This window comes from Delphinapterus leucas, chromosome 19, assembly GCF_059928025.1.
Source record: "Delphinapterus leucas isolate spDelLeu-1000000601 "Yukka" chromosome 19, BTC_Dleu_Yukka2, whole genome shotgun sequence".
Lineage (NCBI taxonomy): Eukaryota > Metazoa > Chordata > Mammalia > Artiodactyla > Monodontidae > Delphinapterus > Delphinapterus leucas.
In genome coordinates, this window is record NC_143147.1 from 68,179,393 (window position 1) to 68,200,621 (window position 21,229).

The window sequence follows — 21,229 nt, forward strand, 5'->3', positions numbered from 1 at the left end:
AAAATAGCTCCTGGTGTTACGGTAGAGATTAAACAAAAGGCTGCATATTAAGCTTATGGACCAGTGTGTAGCGCATCATGTGTGTTTAATAGTTGGCACTTTTATTCTTCCACCACCTCGTCTCATAAACTCCTTGAAGCCACCCAGAGAGTCAAAGGAGGCAGGTATTTCAAGTCTTTTTTTAATTTTTATTTATTTTGCGGTACACGGGCCTCTCACTGTTGTGGCCTCTCCCGTTGCAGAGCACAGGCTCCGGACGCGCAGGCTCAGCGGCCATGGCTCACGGGCCCAGCCGCTCCGCAGCATGTGGGATCTTCCCGGACCGGGGCACAAACCCGCGTCCCCTGCATCGGCAGGCGGACTCTCAACCACTGCGCCACCAGGGAAGCCCCCTCAAAAGTCTTTTTTACAAATGAGAAAACTCCTGATTATAGAGGCTATAACCATATTACGGACTTACATCAGTTATTACGCTTTTGAATCCACACTAAGTAATATTCATCGTCCCTTCTTTGTCACCATGTTGCTGACCTAGAGGGAGAGAAGAAAATAAAGGACGTTTGGATGCTACGTAATCACAGGGCCACCTTGCAGAGGATGAAACTAACTTGTAAGGGGCATATTATTTTTTTATTGCTGCTCTAACAAATTGCACAAACTTAGTGACTTAGAACAATACAAATGTATTAGCTTAGAGTCCTTGTAGGTCAGCAGTCCAACACAAAGTTCACTCTGGGATAAAACCACGGTGTTGGCAAAAGGCTGCTATCCCTTCCGGAGGCTCTGGGGGAGAATCAGCGTCCTGACCTTTTCCATTCCTTCCTGCCGCTCCACAGCCAGCAGTGGTGGGCAGACTTCAGGGCACAGCCTGCTGACAACCTCTTCGCCCTCCTCTTCTACTTTTAAGGGTCCTTGGGCTTACTCTGGGCCCACCCGGATGATCCGGGAGAATCTCCCTGTCTTAAGGCCAGCTGATTAGCAAACGTAATCCTCTTTTTCCGTGTAAAGTAACATGTTCACAGGTTCCGGGGATCAGGGTGTGGATATCTTTGGGTGCACGGTGGCATTATCCTGCCTATTCCAGAGGAACAGTGAATTCTAAGGGGAATCCTGGCAAAGGGATCCCCAAAGGAAAGCAAGGGCTAGGTGATTGTGGGCATAGTGTCTTCAGATGGAAGGGTTAGAGGTATGACTGTCAGCCGCCTGAGTGGACCTAGTAACTCCTATAGATCTGGGCAGACACTACACCCTCCGCGTGCTGTTTACATGGCTACCGCCAGGACCTATAGCCTATTTTGTATTTCTGCAGTTTTCTGTCCAACTTGAACAAATGTGGGGGTTGTTATATATGTCTGTTAAATTGTATCTTTTAGGTTTTAGAGTTCAAATTGTTAAAATGAATTTTGTTTCATGGTTCTGTCTTCAGTCATATTTCCTATGCTATGTAGGTTTTGTTTCATACTCTGATTTGACCAGAAAATGATTTCTATATCCTAACCTATGTTACTTGTGAAAGATTATCAACAAAAATTTGGCTACAGTTACCCAGCTTTGAGTTTACCTAATTATTATTATGTCAAGCCCTTATTTTAGAGTCTCATCCACAAACATCATAAAGGGCCAGATTAAATGCTTTGCTGAAGTTAATTTCTATCGTGACTATATAATTCCCATTTTTAATTCAAAGATTAAAAAAGAAGTATAGTATATAACATGACATCCTTAGTTTAGTGATTCTGGTTCTTAGTGACCACCAACCTCTCTTCTAAACGTTCATAAAATATATTGAATGGTGGACTCTGGAGTTTTACTTTCCTGTTCTAAAGTTTTCAGTGTCTTTTAAACCTTTTTTTTTAAAGCAGGTGATCTATTACCTTTTTCATTTTTTACAGTTTCTCTGAACTTACCAGCAATGCAGTAGGTCTTAGATTACCTATAAACAGCTGTGGGATGTCGTTTGTGCCCAGAAACATGAACTTATTTGAAACAGATAGGTGTTTGTGTACAGTCTCCTCAGTTTCAGCTCTCTTCCTATGTTGTTTTGCCTTTACTACTTTCAAGTTCGTGTTCCTTAGTGAAGAAGGAAAGGACGCACAGATTAAGTCGTCTCTTTTTTAGCCTATCTATTATTCTTTTAGGTAAATTGATAATCCTGTGTTTATAAAAAGCCATGCAGGCTTGTTTCTCTGTGCTCTCTGATACATTCTCCACTCTGGTTAAAGCATCCTCCTCCCTGCCTTTCCCTCTTGAAGGTACCTGGTAACTCTAGACCTCAATGAATTCTCTGTGGTACTTTATAGTTTGCAGCACATAGTTTAACAGTGGAACGGGTATTATCTTCCATTAGATGCTCTTTAATTATTATTTTGTGGTCTTAGAATAATTGTTGATTTCTTGACCTTTTTTTGGTTCCCCTGAACAGTGGGGCTTCTTGCTAAGCAAGACTACTAGGAACGCCATAGACATTTGTTGGTTGGTTGAGTTTTTAAGTATCAAATTTGGCTAGACATTCTTCAAATATTAATCTCCTTGAGTAATTTTTCCACTTGGGGAAACACAAAGAAAGAATATAATACTTGAAATTCTTTTTAGGGTAATGAAAACAGTAGTAATAATTAGTAGTAGTAGCAGTATTAAACACCCAACAAACTAAAAGTACCTTTGGAAGTCATTCCCTTCTCCAACCTTCCACCAATTATTAATCATTTCCCTAAGCCATTTATTAACAATCTCAGCCACATTTGAGATGGTAGTTTGGAAATCTATTGTTAAAGACATGAGATTCTCTTTCAGCCTTGTCAGTCAAGGCTGTGTTTCTTGATTTGTCCTGCCTTATTCTAGAAAGAGGTACCAATCTGAACTTCTTTGAAGTTATACCTCATTTACACACTAAATTTAGAAAGCACATCACTCTCTTGGCACATTTTTTTAGCTTGTAGAAATGGTAAATGCTTAAAAACAATAATAAATAGTGTTTAATAGTTATAGGTTTTAAAATGGTTTATGTAGTTTTCAGTGTATTGATAATCATGCAAAATAATGTACTAATTTGGCTGCAGAAAAACCATGCCCTAACAACTTAGCAATTTTGCTCTCAATTTTGGATAAAATAGCATCAGAAAGCCATGAAGTAAGGCTTTGGTCTCTAGGAAGTAAAAAAGCAACACAAATAGAATCCATTGTTTGCCAGCAGGAGGTTAGGATGTAGGTTGGCGTTTAGAGTAGCAAGCAAGAAAAATTCTCTTTTTCTACGTTAAATACTGTGAAAATCCTGGTGCGTCCTCGTTTATTTTGTTCAACTAGGCAACTTGTTACATCTCAGTCTACGACTTCTATGGTCTGTGTCTTCCCATGTGATTTATTTGTCTAGAGCTCTATTAATTGGATATGGGGATTTGGGTTGCCACCATGACAACCAAGCAGTATAGCCTGCTTGCTTTTTCCTAGATACAGACGCTTGGAAAGGACCACCTTTGCTGCAGCTGTTTATTTAGCACCAGGACCTGGTAACTATGGAAATTTAGATCGAGATTATGTGGCTAAATTGTCCACAAGGTACATGCAGTCTGCTAAGTAGCTGGCTCAAAGATACAGTAAAACATGTCATGGCCAGCCCATCACTTTGCAGCAGTCTTTTTATTAAAAAGGTCTTATTTAGCATTCTCTCTGTTTTATGATTCCACAAACCATATTTTCATAACTTTGTCATCCATCCATAAGAAGAATTTAATATCTTTTTTTTATTAGGTAGATTTTGTTCAGTGCATGGTGACCTTTGGGGGGGATAATAATGACAGTGTTTACATACTGTTGTACATGTGTTTTCTCATCAGCAGTGTTATCCACAGCATTTACTGTACACCATTATGATGCACAAGACCTGGAAATTTAAATTGGTATAAGAAAAAGCTCTTAATCTCAGACTACTTACAATATGATTGAAGAGAGTATATAAGTAAAATCACGTGAACAAGATGGTAGCATGTGTGCAGTTGAGAGGAAAGTGAGATCATTTTGTCTGGGGTGATGAGGTTTTTTTTTTGGGTTTTGGTCATGTTATACTGAAGCAAGAGCAGAAGTATAGGCAGACTGAATGACAGAGAACATTGCAAGGGTAAGAAACTCAGGAAGCAAATGTCTAGAATAGTGGTAGAAACGATGCATAGACTTCTGAAGTTAGAGCAGCTGAGGCAACTAATGAGGAGTACAATCGGAGAATCGGGGTGAATGTATATTTCAGTAACACATTTTCTCAAGTAGATTTATTTTTGACCTCCATTTATTTACATGCCCACAAATCCTAGGCCATTAATAATGCATTCTTCTGAACTTGTAACTAAAATGTCTTAGATATCCCAAAAGAGAAAAGAATACATCATGTGTAGTTTTCACTACTTGCCTTCTTCAGTTTTCTGATGTAATTCCTAGAACATTCTGTCTCCCTTCCCCTGACTCTCACTGCCAGATTTTTAATCATAATGGATTCTGCTAAAGCTCTTTGAATTTCCTGTTTAATCCATATTCAGTAGAAGAAATAACACATTTCCTTGTTTTTTTGTTTTTTGTTTATTTTGGTAGAACTTAGAGTGACTGTTGGAGAGATTTGGTTTAAATTTAAGAAGCAGAAAAACTACGATAAGTAAAAAAAAAACCAACAACAAAACACAATGTATACAGGATCAACGGAATTTTTAAGATCTTAAAATAGTTAAATTCCCCAAAAGTAAAAAAAACTGTGCAAAGAAATGTGACCATACAGAAATCTGGAGAGTAAAAATCTGTTGTGAGCTTTTCTTCCTTTGCAATAACTCTGACCACCATTTAGGTCAATTTGGGCAATAAAACTCAAAACACCAGTTTACATTTTTAGCAAATATAAGTGCGGTATAGAATCTCCCACAGATGCGGTATGTCTCAGGCCATTTGGAAGACTCAGGATCTGCCACATCCCAGACTCTCAGGAGGACACTTCGGAATCTGAAGCATCTTTTAATGTCCACATGTCCTAGGTCAGGGTCTGATGGCACGAAGACACTGCACCCCACACAGGGCGGCGGGAAGGAGAAGGGGCTGCGGAATGCAGACCTGGGAGGGGACCGCTCAAAAGCCGAGAGGCAGAGAAGAAAGGATTCTTAGTGGGTATGACGCAGGAGGCAGATAAGGATGGGGCGGCGGACCAAGGTCACACGCCAGGATACTGCAGACTTTGGACTCAAATCGGAGTCCCTGACTTCAAGCCCGTTGTTTCTGCCAGTGTCCCGGGGGGAGCTGGGCGAGGTCTCCACGAAGGAGGCAGATCTGAGGCGCCGGGGGCCCCGGGGGCTGAGCCACGAGGCCGCGCTGCAGAGACGGGCGGCCAGGCGGACCCAGGGGTCCCGGGCCTTGGTGCGCCCGCTCGCCCCGCCCTCGAAGCCCCGCCCCCTCTAAGCCCCGCCCCCAGGGTCGCTCTCCGCGCCTGCGCCGGGATGCGCCGGGCCGAGCGGCGGGAGCGCGCTCGTCTGCCGGCGACGTCCTCGGGGTGCCCCGCCCTCAGGTGCGTCCTGCGCGGGGCGGAGCGCGGCTTCCGGCACCGCGCCCTCCCCTCTCCGCCCCTGCCCTCCCCGTCCTGCAGCGTCGGGGGCGCGCGCGCGCGGCCGCCCTCTCGGACACTGTTCCGAGCTGAGGTCCCCGCAGAGTCCGCGTGTCCCGGCCGGTCGGCGCTCGGCCCGGCCCTGAGGTGACGCGGTCGCCCAGGGCTGCGGGGTGTGAGGCCCGCCGGGGTGGCTGTCACCCCTGGGAGGGGGTGAGGGGTCGAGGAGGGGCGGCCGGCGGGGTAGGGGCGGTGGGTGCGGCCGGGGGGGTCTGGGGCTTGGAGTGCAGCGGGGCTCGGAGGGGGCCGAGCCGGCAGCAGGGGGGCAGAAGGGTCCCCGAGGTCGGGGAGAGCGCGGTTGCGGCGTGTCCTGTGGAGGAGGATGCTGTTGGCCCCCCGGGGTGTCGGGGTGCGGATGCCGGGGTCGCCGCGGGACCCCTGCCTTGGGCTGGCCGGGGTGGTCTCCATCCTCAGGGCGCCGTTGCGGAGGGCGGAGATGTTGGGAAGGAAATTCCCTCTGAACACCTGGCCGCGAGCGCGGGTTCCCTTGGGAGCTTCGGGCTGCTCCTCGCTCTGCGCTAGGAGGAGTTCGGGAGAGATGCGCAGAGCTTGGGCCACGGTTTTGGGGGAAATGCCCTGGTTCCCGAAACGCAAGGCTCCAGGCGTGGAAGTATTGATACTACAGCAGACGCGAAAGCTCGGGAGGCTGCCGGCGCTCATAGCTGCAGGAGGGTTGCTTCTGGGCTCCCAAGGCTTGGACAGACGTTTCTAAATAAGTCTGAAAGAATAAAGGCAGTCACGTTTACTTTCCATCGAGGACGTTGTGCAGGAACGGAAGGGGAGAAAAGGAGTGTATGTTGGACTCCCAGCCGTGAGCCAGGTTCAGTATTATCTCGTTCAGTCTTGCCAGCATCCTTTGGAGGTCGGAGGGGTCTTATTCTATTGGGCAGATGTGGAAAACGCTTCCCAAAAAAGTCAAGTCACTTATTTCGGTCCCAACTAGCCAAAAGGGCTGAGCTTCCAACCCAGGGATGCCAGACTCTAAATTCTCGTCCTTGATGCCCTATATTTTGCTTCTATCCAGAGAGCGATGTTACATATTTTTAGGGAAGACTCCGTACAAGAGAACATTATTAGGGCAGTTAGGGCTCTTGGGGGTATTTGGGTTAAAAGCTAACTAGTAAGGCATTAATCCTGGAATATGTGCTGTTTAAGTGTATTTTCCTTCAAACAGGATTCAGTATAGGGAAATCTTGCATTCAGGGTCAAAGCAAGTTTATTAATACATTAATACATTATTAATACATTACAGGTTTATCTGAGTGTCTTTTATATTCTAGATGCTAAGCTATGTGCCAAGAATGCCAAGATGAATACGATTTGTAATCTCTGCCCTTGAGCTTGAGGAGATGATTGCATAAAAGAATTTTGTAGTATTCTCATAAATTGGAATCTTTGCTAGTGTGTGAATTAATCGTCGTAGAATAGCTGTAAGCACAAGTTTTTCGGAACCTGTTATATATAAGAAAAGGTATTGGATAACTTGTCGTGTGGGTACCATTGCATTATTTACCCATTCAGCAAGAAATACTGTCATAAAATTTAGGTTAAATCATATTGACAATTATTATTTTCTTTTATTATTATACTACCTTCAGTAAATTTTAAAACACTAGAGAAGAAGAGAACATTTATAATTTATTCCCTGTTAAGTTAAAACGCTTGATTTCTTTTTTTGACTCTGCTTCGCTGCTTGTGAGATCTTAGTTCCCCGACCAGGGATTGAACCTGGCCCTCAGCAGTGAGAGTGCCGAGTCCTAACCACTGGACCACCATGGAATTCCTGTAAAAGGCTTGATTTTAATAGTGCCTTTTTTTTTTTTAATTTATTTCTGGTTGTGCCAGGTCTTAGTTGAGGTAGGTGGGCTCCTTAGTTGCAGCTCACCAGCTCCTTTAGTTGGGGCACACATGCTCCTTAGTTGTGACATGCGAACTCTTAGTTGTGGCATGCATGTGGGATCTAGTTCCCTGACCAGGGATTAAACCCGCATCCCCTGCATTGGGAGGTGGATTCTTAACCACCGCACCACCAGGGAAGTCCCGATAGTGCTTTTGTTTTATTAGTTGAGAAGCCAGTGATGTGTGTAGCTGGGCAGGAACTTCTTTCAAGTCATCTGCCAAAGATGTTCTTAACCTCTTCTTCTGAAAAATAAATCTTAAATTAAAGGTCTCATTGATACCAGATTCCATTTAGCTTTTATCTCTCAGAGTTCTAGTGGAAACAAAATCTTCAGTTTAGGCCAAAATGGCACCTTGTTGAAATGTATAACATTACCTCTGATGCGGCTATAGGTAGGTGGATAGAAGGGGTAGTGGAACGTTTCGGAAATTTCTCCTGATGGCTTCAGTTTCTCAGTGAAGTGGGGATCAAGGTCATCATTTGAGGGCGATGCTGTGGGTGGAAGCTTTGGGGATTAGGAAAGTGAAAGGACTAGTGAAATATGGGATTGCCAGGCAATTAAACAATTATTCTTAGGTATGAAAAGTGCAGTCAAGGAAGTATGGGTACACAAAATAAAGATGTCTAGTCTAATTTTGTATATAAGGTATTTGACAACCTGTTTCCAGGGCCTGTCCTAATAGTGTCATCTAGAGGGTACACCTGCCCTTTTTGCCCCAATTCACTTTGCCCGAGCCTCTGCCTCATTGCAGGTTTCCCTGTTCTTTACACGAGTCAAGCCCCTTTGGGGAGTCTAGTTCTTCCATTCTTTTTCCCTGCCTGGAATTTGCATTCCACTCTTTCCCAGACTCTTTCCCCCAGTTGCACTTACCACATTATATTAAATTTTATTTATCTGCAAAGTCAGTGACAGTGTCTAACTCCGTTTTGTATTTTTTTTAAAAAGTTTGGTGCATAAATCCCTCAGTAAATGTTTAATGACTATGCCGCTTTTCTTCTTTCTTCCTCCTTTTGTCTGTAACGGTGGTCAGCAAGCTTTTTCTGTGAAGAGCCACACAGTAAATGTTTTAGATTTTGTGGACCACATGGTCTCTGTCTTGATTACTGAACTCTGCCGTTGTAGCACAAAGCAGTCACAGGCGGCACAGAAACAGCTGAGCATGGCTCTGCTCCAATAACACTTTATTTCTAGACTCGAGATTTGAGTTTCCTATAATTTTTACATGTCACAAAATACTGTTATTCTTTGATTTTTTTCCCCCCATTTAAAAATGTGAAAAACATTCCTAACTACTGGGCTGTACAAAACAGTCTGTGGGCTGGATTTAACCCCCTCGGGCTCCGTTACAGACCTTTGATCTATAAAGACTCTCAGCAAATCTGGATAAAGGAACTTGCGGTAAGATGATACCGGTTTTAGTATTACCATGGGTGGTAGAGAAGCAAAGAAGGCAGTCTTTTTTTGTCACGGATTTCATGGTCAAGTTCAAGATTAAGATGTAAACAAATCATGATGACACAGCATGGTAACCGCAATTACAGTTTATTTATTGGAACAAAGGAGGAATAATCAGCTCTGCTTGGGTGGATGAGAAGTCACCTCTAATAGTCGTCTGTTGGGGATACTTTCAGCTTAGATCCTTTCCAGGAATCTTTTCAAACTTGCTAAGGTGACTGACCACATCTTTTGCCAGGACGGCTGTGAACATTCCGATGGCTCAATTCCTTTGTTTTATAGGATATAATCTTAATTTGTTCCTCTCAGAACTAAAATTAATACATTCTACATAATTTTTTCTGACAGTTATTTCTAAAGGTCATGCACATTTTACTGCTTTGAGAAAGGTGAAATATATTTCATAGCACATATAGTAATCAGTGTTTCTTTAATACAGTAGTGAATTTCTGATACTGAATTTTGGGTGACGTAAATTCAGTCTTTAAGTCAACTATTAATGCATTAGAAAAGGAAGATGGGCTTTAGTGGGCTTTCCGTTTTCTCGCAATTTATTAGATTTAATGTGGATTATTTTCATCTAGGAAAAGTATGGATATATGGCTGTTAGCATTACTGACGCCATCCTGGGCTCTTACAGTTTATCCTGTCCTTTCACCCACCCTACCCAGGACTGAACTGTGCAGTAAGTCACTTCTCTGTTGTCAAAGCTTTGCAGTTAATAGAAACTCTTTTAATAATCGTTAGGATCAGGTGGCCTCCATGCTCTGTTAGTCCCCAGACAACGATGATGTACATTCCCGGTGCCCACGAGACTAGGTACCCAGTCATGAATTTTGACTTAGAAGTACAAGTCCCGTTTCCAAGCACCTGCCTCCATACGCTGGGTTAACTATAAAGTCGTCCCAGGGGCCCCCGCCGGTGGGGAGGGGAGTGCAGCTGCAGGTCGTTTTTCCCCCGATCCGGAGCCCACCCTGTGAGTAGGTTACCCCGTAATAAACGGATCCATTGATTACGTGCAGCTGCCTGCCTCGTTTTGTTTTTCGGTCTCAAGGTGCTTTCTCAGTTCAGTGAGCACTTTTCGTTCCCTCCCTCCTCCAGCAGAAAGTTAAATATTTAATTAAACCTTTAGTGATACTAGGTGCATAAAACTAATTATTATTTAAAGCTCTATAACAAACTTAACACATTCCCCAGATATGCTGTGGAGCAATGGAAAGACACTTTAAATATTCTTAAAAATAATTTTGTACCCGTATTTCTATGTCTTTGTCATAGTTCTCGAGCAGTTAAGAATTGGCTTTGTTTAAGAGTTTTAAAGGTACTGCCTTGGTAAGACTTTGGAACTGTGTCAAGTATTGTAAGTTTTCCAAAAAGTACAATTTGTTAAAACTATGCCATTAGAAGTTTTATTGCTCTTGAGTTGTGAACTTGTGCTTTCAAGGGTCATCTTCTAATATACGTTGCAAAAGAGGTCTTACATGTGTTGTCTACTCAGAAAGCTGCTTTTTTACGGTTGTCTGGTCGTCTCTATTTACAATGCCCTGGGCTTGTGTGAACTCTGTTACTTGTGAGTAAACTCCTCCTGGATGTTGACTGTATGATTCTCTTCCCACTTACAGCCAATGTTAAATGCGGGGCAGGCCAAGCATCCTTCACTGCCTTTTGCTTTTGTCCTTTTGAATCTCTCCACATAAGGCTATAACGTTTGGGATAATTCAGGGGAATTATAGTGTAGAAAGAGGAAATTTAGAGCTTTATGCTAAATATGGGTTTTCTTTTGGTCCAGGAAAAGGCACAGGACGAGTTAAACTTTTTACAGATGTCCCCTTGCTGGCCGTGCCTCGTTCCTAACTTTGCAGCCCCGCTTTCAGCTGTGCACTGGAGTCAGAAGAGCCACTTTCATGTCACCTCTGCGGGGTGGACTTCCATCTTTCTTTCAGGAGACCTCAGTGCCCCGCCCGTAGGGCTTGGTTTCAGCTCAGACACCCGTCTCTTTATCTTCGGCAGAGGTCTTCAGTATAGAAAGCACTGCCTTCCCATATCCTTCCTCCATCCCAAATCCCCCCTCCCTACCCTGCAAAGCAGTGTGGGGCGGGGGGAGCAGAGGGGACTTTATGATCACATCACCAGTGGGAGGTGCAGGCTTCCCTCTTTTCGTTTTCCTTCCGGCTTCTCCCAAAGGACAGACATTAATTCGCAGAGACGCTGTGATCTCAGCACTTGAAGAAGCAGCACAGTATTTCCCTCAGCACCTGTGGTTTGCAGGGAGCCTTTACAGTAGCTCGTGCTTCACAGGATGCAGAGCCATCCTCGCCTGATTGATTCCCCATGGCCCTTTTCAGATTGCACCTGCTTAGACTCCGCGGGTTGTGGGTGCCCAGGTGGGCAAATAGGTTCATCGTTGTCAGTTTATAAAAACCTGTCTGCAGCTTTGAAGTTACTGGTTAGGTGAACATTAAACTAAAAGTTAATGAAGAATCGATGTTAAGAATGTTTCATTTTAGTTTTCAAACACCCAAACCAGGTGTTTACTTTCTTGAAGAAAACAATAAGTCAATTGATTTTTCTTCTTGAAGATGTTTTAATAATTTGAGTAGATGGAAGTTCAAGGTTATTGAAATTTAACGTTTTTCACGTGATGAGACTGGAGCTTATGAATATAAAAAACATCGGTTTGTGCAGGTGAGTCATAGCACTGATTCGTCTGTATACTTCATAACAGAGTTCATGCTTTCTGGTCAGCATTTTCTTCCCTCTGTCCTCTGGCCATCGATTCTGGGGGAATTACCTTGACTCAGTCCATTCTAACTCACCGATTTGGCACTCACCCCAGCTAGCAAGAATTTTATTTCTACCTGTCTGTTCCATTTCCAAATTCTCTAGCAGCTTTCTCTGAATTGCTTTGTCCTTGTTTCGTGAGTATGATAGCCCTTGAGGATGTTAGTTATACTACGTTTATAGACAGTAGTGATCAATGTGTGTCATTACTTTGCCATGTTCCAGGCACCATTTTCAGCTTTATGTGTATTTATTCTTTTGGTCATTCTGACAGGGACAGAGTAGGGAGACAAAGTAGGTAATTAAATAGTTAATCCCACTAGGGGATCATAAATGAAAAAGTATGGGAGACCCTGTAAGTTAACGATCACTCAGGAAAGCAGGTTTGCTTAACAACAGAACCAAGCAGCAGAAGCACGAGACATGCCCCCAAACAATGAAACGATGGTGTTATGAGACCCACATCCTGCCCAGTGAAGTCGGCAAGTTGATGATCCTTGAGAAGGGGCTTACATGTCTGCATGCACTAAGAGCAGAGATATCGGGGAAAGGTGACATTATACCAAAACCTGAAATAATTTACAATATCATAGTATGTGTAACAGGAGCGCTGTTTTGCTCATTTCCATAGCGCCATGACAATCCCGGTTGGGCCATATGGGGTCAAAAACTCCCCCGCCCACCATGTAGGAGGAGTTAATAGTGGAAGACTTGAAGAATGAAAAAGAAGGTGGTCTTTTCCCCCCTCCCCACTTTTCCTTTGCTTATAAAAATGTAGCCCGCCGAGTTCTCAGGACGGCACTCCCTTGCCTGTGGGCTTGTATCTCTCACAAGCGTCCTGTACTAACAAACTCTTCCTTCCCTCTCACTCTGCCTCTCCCGGAATGCTTTCTGCGCTGAGACAGAAGACATTCTGGCTGAGGAAAAACGATGAGGAAGAAAAATTAGAGCTCAGGGGCAAAAGGAAAACAGCATGAAAACACCTTTTGCTTCAGAAGGGATTTTGTGCTTTGGAAGAAAGGACAAAACTGAGGCTGAATAGACACTGAAGTGACTCCTTTGATCAGTCGTTGTACGTCATCTTCTGCAGAGACGTTTATCTCCCTGTTAATATTACTTTAAAGCTACTTTAAAAACTACATCAGTGGTTCTCCACTTTTTATCGGGCCCTGCACGCTCACTCCCGTTAGCGTCAGTGGAACTGTACACTTAGTAGGCAGGGAGGCACGTGGGTCTTTAACACTTCCCTTTGTTCCTGACACACTTCACTTTGAAAACCGCTGTTTTCGGAGTTTTCTAACCATGGAGTTAAGAACACATTATACTGTAACACTGGCTGAGTCCTTTGATGTGAGAAATAGAAACTGATCTGGCCAGCTTAAGTGAAAATAAAATATACTGGGTGAGATGATAGGGCATTTCACATAGTCCAAGGAAGAAGAATCAGGTTTTGGGCACAGCAGGTATCAAACCTTAGGGGAAAGCTTAGTTCCGAGAATGTATGAACTTTCTTAAATGCTTCTATTAATCTAACTGTTTCCGTGAGTCCCAGTCTCTGGGTCTCTTAGTTAAAAATTCCACTCTGCCTGGAGAAAACTTAAACGCTACCGCTCAGAGGTGGCCGTGGTGATGGTAGTCGTGGTGTGTCTGGTGGGATGGCGGGGTGTGTGCACAGGTTCATGGGCTTCAGGCGAGGCTGTTAAAGACTCAACCCTGAGTTCAGGGAGCAGTTCTCAAAGGAAGGAAGATACTGTGAGTCCGTCAGCTGCTTCAGGAGGGGCCTGTTTTCTAGAAACAAGCATCGAGCATGCAGCATTCAATTGGAGTGAATAATTCAGCGGCTCCCACTAAATCAATGTGTTTTGGCAGATAGCTTAAGAATGTTCTTGCTGTTAAGTTGGTTAGTGTTTCTATGTTTCGTAGTAAATCATCCTCGAATGAGTGTGATCCGCCTGCCTTTCTCTACCTTCCACCCTCCCTCCTTCCCTCCTTCCTTTCTTCCTTCCTTTCATCGGCCTAGAGGTGATCACCAGCTCATTGCAGGATCTGATATAACAGGAGTGAGGCTGTTGGGAGAATTTATTTTGAGTGTACCCTCCTTTCTTGGCTGCTGCAATTTTGCTCTTTTTAATTTACTCATTTAATATTTTTACAGTATATCTAATTGTGTAATTACTTTTTCCCCCACCATATAAGGAACACATATTGATGGGAAAATTGAGAAAATAGAAAAAAGCACAGAGGGAATGAAAGTTGTCTAAATCTCATCGTTAAATTTAAGAAAAAGCTCTCTTCTGTACATATAAAGAGGATGTTTATTTGATCCAAACTTTAATTATGTATATTGCCTTTTGGGGGGTAAGACAAGCTGCCTCTAAAAAGTTGCCTGCTTTTTTATCCAGGTGGAGACGGTCAGCCAGCTTGGAACAGACTGTTCTTGTGGTAGAGGGGGGGTCACACCAGTGGCTGCCATCAAATAGGTTTATATAAAACAAGGAACAAATATCTCTCTGAAGAAGGCTTAGCGGGACTTTTTTGGTGTCTCCTCCAAGCTGCCCTCTCGATACCTTTCTAGGTGACGGGGCCGAGCCAATTGGAGTAGGGACCACGGAGAGTGAACTCGGGAGCCCGGCCAGGCTGGCTTCTGCTTGCATATAACCTCTTTGAAGACCTGCGATGTGGTTCCAACAGAGGTCCACTTGCAGAAGGGGCCCCAGGGGCCTCCAGAGGGTCAGCTTAGCCTGGAAGAGGTCTACTGGGCCTGTGATGCAGTGATTTAGGTCATACAGCTCAAAAAGTATACTGAGGTGAAATTTGTTTCCGTCACTCCAAAGTGAAACCCTGTACTCATGAAGCACTTTCTCCCCTTCTCCTCTGGCAACTACCAGTCTGCATTCCATTTCTGTGGATTTATGTATTCTGGAAATTTCACATAAATGGAATCCGATTTGACCTTTTGTGTCTGGCTTCTTTCACTTAACGTAAGGTTTTGGAGGTTCATCCACGTTGTAGCATGTATCAGTACTGCATTCCTCTTTATGGTAAATAGTAAATCATTGCGTGTATACACCACAATTTGTTTTTCCCTTCGTCTGTTGGTAGACATTTGGGCTGTTTCTACGTCTTGGCAGTTATGACCCTGCGTGAACGTGCACTTGTTTGAGTCCCCATGGAGTAGTGGGATCATGTAGGAACCCTGTTTAACTTTTGGGGAGCTGCCAAACTTTTCCTCAGCAGCTAAACCACTTTGCAGTCCGGCCAGCAGTGTATGAGTACCCAGTTTAGCCACGGATTTCTTATGAGAAATTTGCTCTCTTTCAAAGCAGTATTCCTGCAGGTGATGCAGTGGTTATTCTCTGGCTGCTTTCAAGATTTTTCGCTGTCTTTCATTTTTAGCAGTTTAATCACGATGTGTTTGAATGTGGATTTCCTTCGATGTATCCTGTTTGGATTTCATCAAGCTTCTTGAAACTCTTAGGTGTTTCATCTCTGGCCAAATCTGGGAAGTTTTCAGCCAGTAATTCTGTAAATATGTTGTGCAGCATTAACACACTTCTCTCTTTCTGGGTCTCTGATCGTTTGAATGTTAGACCGTTTGTTATTGCCTCACAGTTCTCTGAGGTACTGTTAATTGTTAAAACAACAGCAACAACAACAAAACCTCTTTTCTCTCTTTTGTTCAGATTGAGTAGCTTCTCTTGATCTATCAAGTTGACTGACTGTTTTTCTGTTGTCTCCATTCTGCTTTTGAGCCCATTCTGTGGATCTTGTGTATTTGTTGCTGTGTTTTTCTGTTCTAGAATGACTACTTGGTGCTGCTTGATATCTTGTTTCTTTGCTGACACTTTCATTGTTTTCAAGAATGAATGTTTTCTTGCCACTGTTTGCTGGAGCACTTTTTAAATAGCTGCCTTAAAGTTTTCGTCAGATAATTTCAAAATCTGTGTCATCTTGGCAGTGGCACCTGTGGGTAGAGTTGACATTTTTCACATGCTTCATTACCGGAGTCATTTTGGGTTGTGTGAGACTGCGGGTTTTGTTTTCATCCCGTAGAGAGCATTGATGTCTTCTTTTAGCGTGCTGTCCACCTGGTTAGGTTCAGGTCTTCAGTTTCTGCCCACGTTCTCTGAACTGTGGTTCTAATTTCGGTTTAGTTTTCAGAAGCCTTTGCAGTGCAGTTTGAATCTGTCCGTGTGTGCCGCCCAGTGACCCATCCGGATCTGGGCGGTGGGTCTGTCTGTGAATTCAGTTCCTCAAGTGTTTGGTGCACAGAGTAGGATTTGATGCATGTTTACCCAGATTGGGTGTGTTAGTCCAGGAGCTAATGAACAACTTCATTGCGTTGCTTCCCTGAACTCCTCTTTTCATTTGCTCTCCCTGCTACTTTTTGATTCCCTGTGGCTTCTCTTTTCCATCTTCCAGCCGCCAAGCTAGGGTTTTCCTGCCCCACTGGGCCACGCACTTCGGCGACTGCATGTGCCGCATTCAGGGCCCTGTGTCTGGAAGGCGGCAGAGCAGAAAGCGGCGGGCTTTGTCTCCCGACCCTTGTGGAAGAAGCTCCACTCAGAAGAGAGAGTTTAGCTGGGCTCAGCTTTCATCACTGCAGTCTGACACTGCTGTAAACGGGGTTGCTTGGGGACAAGGGCACAGGAGAATGCAGAAAAGAATAAAAGACTGGGTGTTTCCCCGTTCTCCGTGAGCAGAAGACTTCCGTTTCCTACCGAGCCAGAACTAGAGAGCTTCCTCCGGAGCTTTCTCTGTGTCCCAGTGCCCACTTCCAGTGCGTTCAGTTTAGAAGACACTGGAAGAGAAAAAGTGGAATTCCGGTTCCCCCTTGTTTCACATGCTACTATTTACTTTTCAGGATCTTCACATTGCCGTTCCATGCATTCTGTCCGGGTAGGAGAGACAGTGTGGAGTATACTTAACTGTCTAGCCTGAGGCTGAAACATCTGTCTGTCTTTGACATTAGAAATGGCATATACTTGACTGTGTGGTTCCAATTTCTTTTTTTCCAATCTCCTTTCTTTAGTAAACTAATCCAGAAAACATGGCTACTGCAATTCGGGAAGTTGGAGTTTGGAGACAGACCAGAACACTCCTACTGAAGAATTACCTCATTAAATGCAGGACTAAAAAAAGTAGCGTTCAGGTAAGTTAAGTGACCATTATGTCTTATTGCAGTTTATTTTGCATTAGTATGTTCCATCTTTAAAAGATGATTTGTTTTGCTGGATACATTTTTATTATATTTTTATATTCTTAGGTCCCTTTAATTTGCTTGTAAAAACTTGTTGTGTTGGCCTCAGAAAAATACCTAAATTATCCCATGTTTTCTGAATGTCAAAAATTTTAATAATGATGTCTAAATTTAGTTAATTTCTAATATCAGTGCTTGATTTTGAACCTTGAGGCATGCATTTCCTGTTTCATGGAATGAAAAATAGGTTCTGCAGAAAACTTCATGGAACATTATTCCATAGTTTATTCCTTATCGCCGGCCATCTTTTGGACTCTGGATTGAATTGCCCATAATTACTAAAATTATGTCACGTATTTGTTCCCACAAGCATACGTTACTTTATTATTTAATTATTTAGCATACATTACTTTAAAAGGTGAAAGAAAGTAAGAACTCTGGCTAACCAGTTACTAGTGATTTTAAAGGATGGAATGGTATTGTTGATCTTCTCCTGAAGCCAGCAGAACAATTAAACAGCAACATGAAACAATAATGAGTTCACCCCTATTAAAGTTGACTACTGAATATAATTGAGTATAGTTTTAGTAGTAGAAACTTAGCTGTAATTAAAGCATGAGTTTTAATTCAGACTTGAATAAAGACATTTTTATGGTGATCCCTATTACAGATGTTTGGTAAGTTACTTTGAATAAAGTCATGTATGAGTAAATTTATTATTATAGTTTATATTAGTAATCTAAGATGTTTAAATGTTAGCTTTTATGTCATTTAAATGTATTATGGTGACTTGAATTTTAAAATATTTTAGTAAAATTGAATGTAAAGGAAAAATTCATATGCTGTTGGGTTAGGTTCAGCACAGTATTTCTTTTAGGATGGAATTGCTTTTATTTTTTGTACTTAAGAGAGGAGACCCAAGTTCCTCATGTTTTTTGTTAGTATTAGTTATATTCATAGAAATCTTGATGATTTTTGCTGCCATTGTTATACTTTGTAATCATTTTGTTTGTTTCCTTTATTATAGGAAATTCTTTTTCCACTTTTTTTTTTATTTTGGTTAATATTAATAAGCATGATGCATCCAAATAAGATATATGAAGAAGTGCCTGACATGGAGCTTAACCCCATGGACAAATCTATCCTCTCTAACGTAATTCTTGGATTTACACCAGTGACTAATATTACAAGAGACATCATGCAGAAGGTTTCTACTGATCACCTTCCTAAGGGTATTGTGAGTTTACATGTGTATTCTGTCTCTTGCAGAAAGCCTCTTCAGTATTTTGCTGTTTGCTTTATTGAGTAAATACCATTCTTAACATTTAGATATATGTCCTTTCACCAAAACATAGTTTCATAGAAATACTAACATCATTTAATTCTGCTGCCTTATGATTCTTGTGAAACTTTAATCTGTAGTCTTGGTAATAGGAAGCATATTTTATGTTTTACTATTTTATATTTAATTCATAGACCATTTATAAAATAGCATATTTGTATAGTATAAAAGATTTGAAGGAATATTTCATTTTGATTCTGACTCACGTAACTATTAAGAAACTAGAAATACATAAAGACAGTAATGCTGATGCCAGGATGATTGATTTAATGAAATGCTGAATTATAGAAAATAAGAAAATAACCTGTTATCTTCCATCATATAGGATTGTTAGTGGTAACTGACTTTAGTGTGTGTCACGCATTATTGGATAATGTGTCACTAAACAGAAGATGTTGATACAACCACGAGCCAAATAGCTTTCTCCCCAGTGGTTTCCTTCTGGTGTGTTACTGTTTAATATTTGTATCTTACTGTATAGAATGCATTTGTTGGTTTATCGTGTTACGCAGAAGCAGCATGGCAGCCGTAAGAATTCAGCAGGTCAGCTGAGAAGAACTCCTCAGAAACGTTGAGAGTGAAATTCATTGGTAATTCTGAGTAGGACAAAAGTATATATGCTAAAGAAATCCAAGTCAGCGTGTATTAACTTAGATGCCAGAATAGTAGAAATGTATGTAGACTTTTTTTTTTTAAGTTCTGTCTTTTTAACGGCAGAACTCTGAACGTGAGATTGTACATACGTACATGGTAACCTAACTGGTAGGATGTTGGATTAACACCCTCTTTCTTCAGATCAATCCTGGAGTTCCATGTACACCTTCAAGGTCTGGAAGATCATGAGAATTAACACTTAAGTAATACTTTATAATTTACAAAGCATTTTCGTGTCTGTAACTACATTTGATATTAACAACCCCTTGTGATCAGCTAGGTATTGTGGGTGAGGATACTAAAGTTCAGGGAATTAAATTGCTTACCTGTTCTCACACAGCTAATAAGTAGTAAAGTTAAGTACTGATCCTACGTTTTTTTTTTTCCCATTTCATGACATGTTCTGAGCCTCCTATAGTGAAGACTGCTTGCTTGTAAATAAAACTTCAAGAAAATGTTAAAAAGTTAAGATTATTGATGTGAAAAGAGCTGAATGATGGTTACATTTTTTCATGTATCTTCTAAGAAAGGAACAAGCAGTATTGGGTTTAAATGGCAATTTTTATTCAAAGAAGAGTGTGTCATAGTTACTAAAATACACATTTAGTTTCTGAGGAAGGATTATGGAATTTTCTTCATAAGAAGGAATATTTGAAAATCAAATATCCATTCATTTATCAAGGAGTCGTTTGTATGGTTTTACTTTGACGTAGCTAAGTGGACTACATATATTGCATATAAAGCATGTGATCTATTTTATTACGTTAATAACTTATGTGTTACATGACACATACATAATTTATGTCATCAAATGACAGCTAAGAAATAGTGTCTGTAAAATTGCACTATTTTAATATTCATTTTTTAGTTTCTTTTTAGAAGAGCTGTATTCATTTTCTAAGAAGTTAGAGCATCAAACAAGTGCTTATGAAATATTACATTCATCAAATATAATGTTAAACTTGGTGTATTGTATTACAATAAACTATTCAAATTTGTGAGCTAACTAAATTGTTATAATATTTTATAGTCATAATTACCGAAGAATATACAAGTGAAAAGGAATTGCTAGCATCCAGTCTTTCTAAGCCCAGCAACTTTGTAGGTGTGGTTTTCAAAGACTTCATGTCCTATGAACTCCGTTTTTTTCCTGATATGATTCCAGTGTCTTCTGTTTATATGGATTCAAGAGGTAAATGGCCCTAAACAATCAATGAAAATGAATTAAATTCCCATTTTTGCTGCTCCTATAGTTCATATGCAAAATTTGATGGTGTCCACCATTGGCATTTTAAATAATAGTTATTCAGGTAAGAAGACTGTCAACTGTAGCATAAAAATATATGTGTATTTATCTGTCTACATCTATATATATAATATGAAGTATAATTTATGTAACATCCATCTTAATTTTAATACATTTATATTGTTTACAGTAACAAAACAAAATTTTATCTTGAATTGTATGACATTCTAAGTCTGTTCTTTTCTCCATGTAATTGTTTTCATATGTGGTATGGCACGTACCTTTAAAATCTCAAGGTCTTCCACCAATAAACCTTATTAGTTTTATGTTGGAAACATGGAAAACAGCCTTCAATGCCTAAACCTCTGAAAAGATGATTATCAACCACAAACATTTCTTGACTAATGTTAAAGTCACTGTTAAGCACTGTATTTGTGACTTGATTCCGCAAAGCCCTTAAAGAATTTTTCTTTTTTTCTGTGCTGTTCACCTGGACTTGCCGTTGCTTCTGGAAGATCTTTAAAGCTGATAAGTCATTGTAGAATGGCTTGCCTTAAAACAGAAAACTGATTTATTTTAAATAACTGTGTTTACCATTAATTTCTTTCTTTCCATTTGTATTCATTTACGATTCAGTATCCTAACACATGTAACTCTTTAATTTCAAAACTTTGAAGTAAACAGTGAGGAACGTGATAGATTCCGTTTGCCTTTGGAGGGCCATTGCTTATTTTCTTTGGTCCTGTAGAGATTGATTAATTATATTACTTTGGTAACCCCATGTGTGCTGCCTTTAAAGAGAACACTTGTATATTGCAGAATCTTACGCCTCACCTTTTTTTCTCCATAGCTGGCTGTTCAAAATCATGTGAGGCTGTTCAGTACTGGTCCTCAGGGTTCACAGTTTTACAGGCCTCGATAGATACTGCCATTATACAGGTAAATATGAAAAAGGAAGAAAATAGAGTCAAACTGTGTTTTACCGATCATCCCCGAAGTCTTTACCACAGGATTTCATTTG

General features: G+C 41.4%; 1 protein-coding gene across 5 annotated transcripts in view; it reads left to right on the forward strand.

The window, feature by feature from the left end:
- Window positions 1-5,625: 5,625 nt before the first annotated feature.
- ABCA5 (ATP binding cassette subfamily A member 5) overlaps window positions 5,626-21,229 on the forward strand; it is a 67,025-nt gene continuing 51,421 nt past the window's right edge. For 3 of the 5 annotated variants that reach the window (XM_022589781.2, XM_089901707.1, XM_089901708.1), the window contains exons 1-5: window positions 5,626-5,716; window positions 16,799-16,918; window positions 17,994-18,198; window positions 19,993-20,154; window positions 21,059-21,147. In XM_022589781.2, coding sequence (XP_022445489.1) covers window positions 16,817-16,918; window positions 17,994-18,198; window positions 19,993-20,154; window positions 21,059-21,147 — 558 coding nt within the window. In that variant the 5' untranslated portion in view covers window positions 5,626-5,716; window positions 16,799-16,816. Of the gene's footprint in view, window positions 5,717-5,978; window positions 6,450-16,798; window positions 16,919-17,993; window positions 18,199-18,277; window positions 19,166-19,992; window positions 20,155-21,058; window positions 21,148-21,229 lie in introns of those variants that run through there. The other 2 variants (XM_022589784.3, XM_089901709.1) reach the window with 2 other exon arrangements.